Source organism: Bos indicus, chromosome 9 (genome assembly GCF_029378745.1).
Source record: "Bos indicus isolate NIAB-ARS_2022 breed Sahiwal x Tharparkar chromosome 9, NIAB-ARS_B.indTharparkar_mat_pri_1.0, whole genome shotgun sequence".
NCBI lineage: Eukaryota > Metazoa > Chordata > Mammalia > Artiodactyla > Bovidae > Bos > Bos indicus.
The window spans coordinates 79,840,975-79,850,491 of record NC_091768.1 but is presented as its reverse complement, the minus strand read 5'-3'; the positions used below and the strand labels follow the sequence as shown (position 1 = coordinate 79,850,491).

Here is a 9,517-nt window from a genome sequence, read left to right as displayed (position 1 = left end):
AATGTTATAAGAATTTAGCTGTGAAAGATATGAAAATAGTTTTCAGGAGGCTTGTTTTTGGGGGCTTGTTGCTTTTATAATAATTTAAAACTGTATATTCAGCATATTCATTCTATCAAACTCTATACAATAGCACTATACTTATGCAAAGAAAAACAGAAAGACATTATGAGTTAATGATTCATTTTCTTCCAAATAGACTGTTAGAACAGGGGTCAGCAAACGTTTCCATAAAGGAGCAAGTAGTATGTATTTTAGACTGGCAGGACGTATAATTCTGCAGTCATGGAAAGAAACCAAGCACAAAACATAAATAGATATAATTCAGTTTCAATAAAACTTTATTTATACAAGTGGCCAGCCCACAGACCACAGTTTGCTGACCCCTATGTTAAAAGATTCCAAATATTAGTGTAATGAATGAAATATATCAGATAAATTTCAGGTAAATCTGCCAAATTTCTCTCATTTTAAAAATGGTCTGACTTTAAAAAAGTGACAATTTCAGCATGCAAAAATGATACCTGGCTCTGCAATAAGCCAAACTAGTTAAAAGAAACCTTGTATTTATTTTTTACACAGCACAAATGTAGGTGACACAGTAAGTTCATAATTCCCCACAAAAAACTTATAAACTCAACAATTGAGAATCATGTTCTTATAACCTGCATCATTTATAGCTATACACTCTATGGAATCCATTCCATAGCAGCAGAGAACCTTAACTCAAAAGCACCAAGTTTCCAGGCATTACTACAAACATCTTGTTTTCATTCTCTAATACATGCAGTCAAACTGCCTAGGAAGCAAATACCAATTCACCTTAAATGTCAATGGGTAAGGGAAAACAGTTAAGCAACCAACATTATTCTTACATCTAGAACTGATGCTACCTCTTTACTTCATTATTTTTTCCTTTCATGAACATTTTACTTTTTAGCATAGCTCCATTTGAGTATAAATTGAAATTTGAATATAATCTCTTTCAGATTCATCTAACAGTTTAGAACATCCATATGTTTAATTAATCCTGAGGAAAACAGAAACATGATCTCTAATCTAGAATATTCTGGCAGTCTTTATTAAAAGTTAAGTTCAGAATTTTATAGCAAAGTGATTATGGTCGGTTTGTTCAAATTATAGATTATAAGATTCCTTCATTTATTTAGATTAAGATACAAAGCTAATTCCCAATACATTTTATAGAAGTGTTTTCATGTTTTGAACAAGCAGGGTTCAGTGGGCATTTATAGGACCTTGCTCACATTAGAGAGCTATACACTCAGAGACTATTGGATCCACTAAATGGACAATGAAAACTGGTTGAGGCTGCTGATGAATACTTCAATAGGAATCTGATACACAGACACAGATTTCATTGTTAAAGTCAATGGAACTGAAGTCTTCCTTAAAACTGTGCTCCTGATAGGCTGAAGATAGAGTAGTGGACTGTTAGTTCTTTAAGCCAAAAATGCATGGATGTTGTACAAAGGCTTCATTCTCTGCCTGTAGTCAGTAACTTGAGGGCCTTCTGCAGATTCTGCACTGCAGTGCTGACATCTTCATACTGCAAAGCACTGCCAGCATACTTGCAGTATTTCTGAGCCCTAGCAAAGTCCTCTGGTGTTAGTCGGATATCTCCTAAGAGAAAAACAGAGTAATGAAAATATTTGTAAAGAATATAAAAAGTGTTATTTAGGTTAGGTAAATGCTTATACTCAAGATTACAGAAAATGTTTAAGTTTATATAAAAATATGAAGGTCTTTCCCCAACCCTTAGTTGTATCTGAATAAATTTTCTTTATGCTTTTAAAAACAAGGAAAGCAGCTTTGGTATTTACGTCAGAATTGCTGAGACTCTCTTTTTCTGGAACAATACACACAGTCTAAGACATTCAAACCTCATTTGAACTAGAATATACATATGAATAAAAAATTAAGCAACAAACTTTATGCAAATATTACATACATTATCTAAATTTTTTAAAGCATGTAAAGGGTTAAGGATTAACTAAAACATACCATTAAACTACACAATCAAACTTCAACAATCCTTATTAGTTCTTTGTTTAAAACTGATTCTCATCAGGCTTTCTATCTACACATATGTTTAACATGGATAGACCCAGCCAAACAATTTGGGTGAAAAAAAAATCATACTGAAAATATTTAATCTAAGATTTAGATTTGAATATATATTTCTAAAAGTGAAATTAAAAACTGACTTTGTGTCTTATCTTTGGAAATAAATAGCATTCTATTTAGAAATTTTTATGAGGACTCTTAAGAACTGATCAGAAGGTTGGGGGTACAGAATAAAGAAAAGATAATATATTTTGATTCCCTTTCTAAATGAACATATATAAATATAATTGCTTTTCTTTTAGTTGCTTTTAATTTTGCCAGAAAATAAAGCATAAAATGAAAACTTTGGCATTTGAAGTCCTACTTCAAAGTATGTAGCAATTCTAGGTACTCTGATACTAAATTCTTATCCAAATTAATATTTTCTAAAATTTTCAAAAAAGAATGCTAAAGTAATGTATCCTAAAGTTTCTAACCCAGTTTTCAGGCACTTGTAAGTGTTGAATAACTTCAATGAATGACTATAAAAAAGCCATATTTACTTTATTTCCCACTTAAAAAAATATTAAGTTCACATAGAATTAAACATTAAATTTAAGATTTTAAAATAATGTACTTATATATCTACATACAGTAATTAGACCAGTGTGCTACATATACAAAGCCTCCAAATACTTGTTGAGTATTAAAGATTACAATCATAGTTGATCCTCACTGTTGTGAATCACAGATTGTTGTTGTTGCTCAGTCGCTAAGTCGTGTCTGACTCTTTGCAACTCCATGAACTGCAACATGCCAGGCTTCCTGTCCTTCAATACCTTCGGGAGTTTGCTCAAACTCATGTCCATTGAGTCAATGATGCCGTCCATCTCATCTCTGTCACCTGCTTCTCTTCCTGCCCTCAATCTTTCCCAGCATTAGGGTCTTTTTCAATGAGTCAGCTCTTCGCATCAGGTGACCAAAATACTGGAGCTTCAGCTTCAGTCCTTCCAATGAATATTCAGGATTGATTTCCTTTAGGACTGACTGGTTAGATCTCCTTGCAGTCCAGTGGACTCTCAGGAGTCTTCTCCAGCACAACAATTGGAAAGTGTTAATTCTTTGGAGATTAGCCTCTTTTATAATCTAACTCTTGCATCTGTACCTCAAAATCACTGTGGATAGGGACTGCAGCCATAAAACTAAAAAATGCTTGCTCCTTGGAAGGAAAGCTATGATCAACCTAGACAGTGTATTAAAAAAGCAGACCAAAAAAAAAAAGCAGAGCCATCAGTTTGTGAACAAAGGTCCATATAGTCAAAACTATGGTTTTTCCAGTAGTTATGTATGGATGTGAGAGTTGGTCCATAAAGGTTGAGTGCTGAAGAATTGATGCTTTCAAACTGTGGTGCTGGAGAAGACTCTTGAGTGTCCCTTGGACTGCAAGGAGATCAAACCAATCAATTCTAAAGGAAATCAACTCTGAATATTCACTGGAAGGACTGACGCTATAGGTGATGCTCCAATCCTTTGGCCACTGGATGAGAAGAGCTGACTCACTGGAAAGGACCTTGATGCTGGGAAAGATTGAAGGCAAAGGAGAAGGGGTTGGCAGAGGAAGAGATGGTTAGATATCATCACTGATGAATAGACATGATTTTGAGCAAACGCTGGGAGACAGTGAAGGACCGGGAAACCTGGCGTGCTGCAGTCCACGGGGCTGAAAACAGTCAAACATGACTTAATGAGTGAACAACAGTCCTCTGTCAAGATCAGATAAGTCAACCTTGGAAAGGCATAGTTTTATCAATTGGGGATACAGGGATTTCTCTTTAAACCAAATAATGATTTTGTTTTCTCTAGGTTATTTCCCTAACTCCAAATGATAATCTTATACCATTGTTTCTTGATTTATAAGTTTTTCACTTCAGTTCAGTCACTCAGTCGTGTTTGACTCTTTGTAAGCACATGGACTGCAGCACACCAGGCTTCCTTGTACATCACCAACTCCTGGAGTTGACTCAAACTCATGTCCACTGAGTCGGTGATGCCATCCAACCATCTCATCCTCTGTCCTTCCTTTCTCCTCCAGCCTTCTATCTTGCCCAGCATCAGGGTCTTTTCCAATGAGTCAGTTCTTTGCATTAGGTGGCCAAAGTATTGGAACTTCAGCATCAGTCCTTCCAATGAATATTCAGGACTGACTTCCTTTAGGATTGACTGGTTTGATCTCCTTGCAGTCCAAGGGACTCTCAAGTCTTCTCCAAAACCATAGTTCAAAAGCACCAATTCTTTGGACCTTTGTTGGCAAAGTAATGTCTCTACTTTTTAATAAGCTGTCTAGGTTGGTCACAGCTTTTCTTCCAAGGGGCAAGTGTCTTTTAATTTCATGGCTGCAGTCACCATCTGCAGTGATTTTTTGGAGCCTAAGAAAATAAAGTCTCTCACTGCTTCCATTGTTTCCCTATCTATTGCAATGAAGTGATGGGACCAGATGTCATGATCTTAGTTTTTTGAATGTTGAGTACTGAGCCAGTTTTTTCACTCTCCTCTTTCACTTTCATCAAGAGGCTCTTTAGTTCCTCTTTGCATTCTGCCATAAGGTTGAGGTCATCTGCATATCTGAGGTTATTGATATTTCTGTAGGCAATCTTGATTCCAGCCTGAGCTTCATCCACCCTGGCACATCCTATGATATACTCTGCATATAAGTTATATAAACAGAGTGACAACATACAGCCTTGATGTATTCCTTTCCCAATTTGGAACCAGTTTGTTGTTCTGTGTCCAGTTTTTCCTATTGCTTCTTGATCTGCATACAGACTTCTCAGGAGGCAGGAAAGGTGGTCTGCTATTCCCATCTCTTAAAGAATTTTCCAGTTTGTTGTGATCCAAACAGTCAAAGGCTTTGGTAGTCAATGAAGCAGAAGTAGATGTTTTTCTGGAATTCTCTTGCTTCTTCTATGATCTAGTGGATGTTGGCAATTTGATTTCTGGTTCCTCTGCCTTTTCTAAATCCAGCTTGAACATCTGGAAGTTCTTGGTTCATGAACTGTTGAAACCTAGCTTGGAGAATTTAGAGCATTACCTTGCTAGCGTGTGACATGAGTGCAACTGTGTGGCAGTTTGAGCATTCTTTGGCATTGCCTTTCTTTGGGATTGGAATGAAAACTGACCTTTTCCAGTCCTGTGGCCACTGCTGAATTTTCCAAATTTGCTGGCATATTGAGTGCAGCACTTTCACAGCATCATCCTTTAGGATTTGAAATAGCTCAGCTGGAATTCCATCATCTCCACTAGCTTTGTTCATAGTGATGCTTGCTCAGGCCCACTTGACTTCACATTCCAGGATGTCTAGTTCTAGTGAGTGATGATACCACTGTGGTTATCTTGGTCATGAAGATCTTTTTTTGCGTAGTTCTTTCATGTATTCTTGCCACGTCTTACTATCTTCTGCTTCTGTTAGGGCCACATCGTTTCTGTCCTTTATTGTGCCCATCTTTGCATGAAATGTTCCCCTGGTATCTTTACTTTTTCTTGAAGAGATCTCTAGTCTTTCCCATTCTTTTGTTTTCTTTTCATTGATCACTTAGGAAGGTTTTCTTATCTCTCCTTGTTATTCTTTGGAACTCTGGATTCAGATGTGTATCTTTCCTTTTCTCCTTTGCCTTTTGCCTCTCTTCTTTTCTCAGCTATTTGTAAGGCCTCCTCTCTGCTATAAAAGGTAAAGGATTTAGCCACTTACACTCTTTCCTTCTTTCTTACCCTGTCTCCTCCTAAATTTATTATTTTTTTTTCAAATTGCTTAGTTGCTTACTTCTGTCTTCTCATTTCATCAACTCTAGAAAAAATTTCAACATTTTACTTTTGGACACTCCCCCTAAACAGAGCCTTCTTTTATTCCACCTTTCAACCTCTTGAAATACCTCTCTTTACCTTCAACTTGTCAGTGTTGATTCATATTCTGTCTTGAATAAAATACTGTTTGTGATAAGCCTATGCCATTTCAAGGAGAATGTTCTTTGTGTCCAAGTCAAACAAAATCCCTTTTCTTATATTTCATAATTCTATTATTGTTCAAAATCATGGCATATTTCAGTTTGCTTCTTACTTGAAATTTCTTGTACAATTTAAAATGTTTTCTTGGATATTTTCGTTCTTCTTGGCAGACAAATTCTATGGCTTCTTATCCATTTCTTTCACATTCTATAGCTTTTTATTGTATATGTTGCATGGAATCCACTTCAGTTTTCTTAAAAGAGGGGGGGATTTGGTTTTCTAATTTTAGAGCAACTGCTTTTCAAGCCTATGGAAAAGCTGTGAATGGAATTTTTCCTGTTAGGTGACGTAAGATTAATTCCACCATTTCTTCTATCTCATATTTCTTTTCTTGGTTATCACTCTTCTCTTGATGGAGTATGTCCTCTGGTAACTTCTTTAGAAATGGTATGTGGTAGGTGAAACTTCAGAATCCTTACATATTTAACAATATTTATTCTGCATTCATACCTGACAGTTTGGTTGGGTAAGATGGCAGACTTAGCATATGTAATTTTTTCTTCTGAAACCATATTAAAATGATAAGGTAAAACAAAAGGAAATAAATCCTAAAATGGAAGGAAAAGCAGTGAAGTCAAAGAGTGTAAAAACTGGAACAGGTAACTGACGAGATTTAAAGAAATTTCTAGAAAACTAGAAATTAAAGGAGGTATGCCGTTAGATGGCCTTCCCTGATGGTTCAGACAGTAAAGAATCTGCCTGTAATGCAGAAGACTTGGGTTTGATCCTTACGTCAGGAAGATGTCCTGGAGAAGGGAATGACAACCCATTTCAGTACCCTCGCCTGGAGAATTCCATGGACAGAGGGGACTGGTGGGCTACAGTCCATGGAGTTGCAAACAGTCACACACAACTGAGTGGCTAACACACATGCTGTTAAATAAGAGTGGAAAAACATTCCAACTCAAAATATGTTTATAGGAGGCCTTTATGTGGAGCTTACCCAGAGAAACTTCAGAGATGGTCTAGCTATATGAGGAGTGGGGTTAGGGGTCTTTACTCCATCAGTCTCACCTTCCTCACTCTATCAGCCTCTGCATACGTGCGCATCCTTAGCCCTACTGCATTCCCATCTCTCACATGACACTCTAGGTTAAAAACATAGAGAATGTCTCTCTAAAATCATGGAATTGACCTCCTAGATGGAGCGAGGACTGACCAGGTATGTGCGGTACACCCCTTGCCATTCCCCTCCAAGAAAAAAATCTTTTCATCCATGGCTGAGATGCAGGAGGAAGCTGAATAGCCTGTTTTCACAAGCGAGAACAGAAAAATCAAGTGGGAAAACAGACCTGCAGACATAACATCAGGGGAAATTCAATGACAGCTACTGAAAGTAACCAATCAAGGTCTTCATCTTACATATAAAAGGACTAATCTCATCAGACATATGAAGAAAATTCTGAAAAAGACTAAATTAAACAAAGAGAACACCCGAGTTGTTTTGTTTCTTTCCAGAAAAGCTAGAAAGATTGGAATTAATAAACTCATCACTTAGCCTATGAACCAATCAGTCAAAATAACAATCCTCAGAGACTTCTATCTTCAACTATAGTTAGTTTCTCTCTTCTTAGATAATCTACTAACTCAGTGCAGGTAAAGAAGATTATAATCAAATCACGAGGTAATCTTGAACTAAACTAACAGAAGCTTCCACGATAGCTTTGGTTACATGTTTATACCACTATATCCAGCAGTACATAAAAAAAGGAATTGTTTAAAAAAAAAAAGGCGGTGGGGAATGCCTCTGGATTTAAATATTTTTGATCTAAGAAATAATCTTGGTTTATTGGAGAATTTGGTGAATAAAGACATTTAAAGAAGTGTATTTCAAATTACCCAGACATTCAAATATAGTCATCCCAAGATAAAAGCACAAAACAATGACCGGAAATAGGAGATACACTATACCTCATAAAATAGCTGACTTACCCTGGGAAACTGTACTGAAGAGTGCAGGATCAATGGCCGGAATAGTCTGTGGAGTAGGCTGGATAGTGTTACTTGTTACACCTGCAAATCAGAAAACCACAAATGAGTACAGAAGTGTTACACCCTCAATCCTCTTAATTATATACTAGGAAAGCACTCAGAGGATCATGGAAGAATCTCATTACTTCACTTAATTACTTTCCTGAAATCTCAATGAACTGTAATTTGATATACATCTTATTTGATGTTGGAGGCTGGTATAGGAAATATGCAGAAAAATATATTTTGAGCATTTACATAGATGTGTTATGAGGCAATATATATTCTTATTATATATTTTGCATTTTCTATCACATCTACTTCTTAAAGGTGCTTCTCAATAAAGCTTACCATATATCTGTAGAAGTAACAGATTCTATTCCTACCTTTTAATTTCTTAAATAGTTGAATAATTTTGAGGACAAGATAGGATATAATTATGATTTAGTTTAACTTATGGAATGAGTCCCATTTCATCTCTGTCAATGAAATTTAAAAATTATATATTCCAATTTTCCAGTTTATATGTTTTTAAGACAGTATTTTACACACCGAAGAAGCAATTAGTTATGACTTCCTATTAGAACTTGTCATGACTATCATATTCAGTGGATAACTAGCATTCTTGATTAATGCTAAGTAATATACTAAAGACTATTAATCATCTAAAAAATTAACATAAACTGTTGAAACTTCCGGAGTTTCAATTAACAAGATGATTCAATCAACAAGAAAGCAAATGAAGAAGAAAAGCTGATTACTCTCAATCAACAGACTCAAAGGAAAAGCAGGACTCTTCTGCCCCAGGCCAAGAGGTTCAATCTGAATAGGCAATGTGTAGTAGGGGCTTCCCAGGTGGCTCAGTAGTAAAGACTCTGACTGCCAAGCAGCAGATGAGAGTTCGATCCCTGGGTTGGGAAGATCCCCGGGAGAAGGAAATGACAACCCACTCCAGTATTCTTGCCTGGGAAATTCCATGGACGGAGGAGCCTGGCTTGCTATAATCCACGGGGTTGCAAACAGTCAGACTGTAACTTAGTGACTAAACAGCAGTAGCATGAAGTAGGTAAGACACGAGGACAACAAGAAAGAGCGGGAGAGAGAGCGAAAACCAACTGGGGAGTTTTTAGGGGCAATGAGAGTCTAGAGCTATGGTTTGACTTAAGTTCTCAAATATATTCTGCAGGTACGAATTTTACTTGAAGGACTTCTTGACTTTGAAGGACCTTATTATTTCCCACGCAAACACGACTGAGCGACTGATCTGATCTGATTATTTCCCACCCAAAGGAAAAACAGTTTAAATATATACTATTTTATATCATTCAATTTTGTTTTGGCAAACTAGTTTCACTTTCACAGCCTTGGTGCTATTTTTATTAAGTCATACCAATCCTGCTTTTAAATTAAAAACGGAACAAAA

General features: G+C 36.4%; 1 protein-coding gene across 2 annotated transcripts in view; it reads right to left on the bottom strand.

The window, feature by feature from the left end:
* Nucleotides 1–323: 323 nt before the first annotated feature.
* Nucleotides 324–9,517, bottom strand: part of VTA1 (vesicle trafficking 1) — a 70,498-nt gene continuing 61,304 nt past the window's right edge. For both annotated transcript variants that reach the window (XM_019967513.2, XM_019967511.2), the window contains exons 7-8: nucleotides 8,056–8,136; nucleotides 324–1,641 (exon numbers count right to left, since the gene is read on the bottom strand). In XM_019967513.2, the coding sequence (XP_019823072.2) occupies nucleotides 1,496–1,641; nucleotides 8,056–8,136 (227 nt within the window). In that variant the 3' untranslated portion in view covers nucleotides 324–1,495. The remainder of the gene's footprint in view (nucleotides 1,642–8,055; nucleotides 8,137–9,517) is intronic.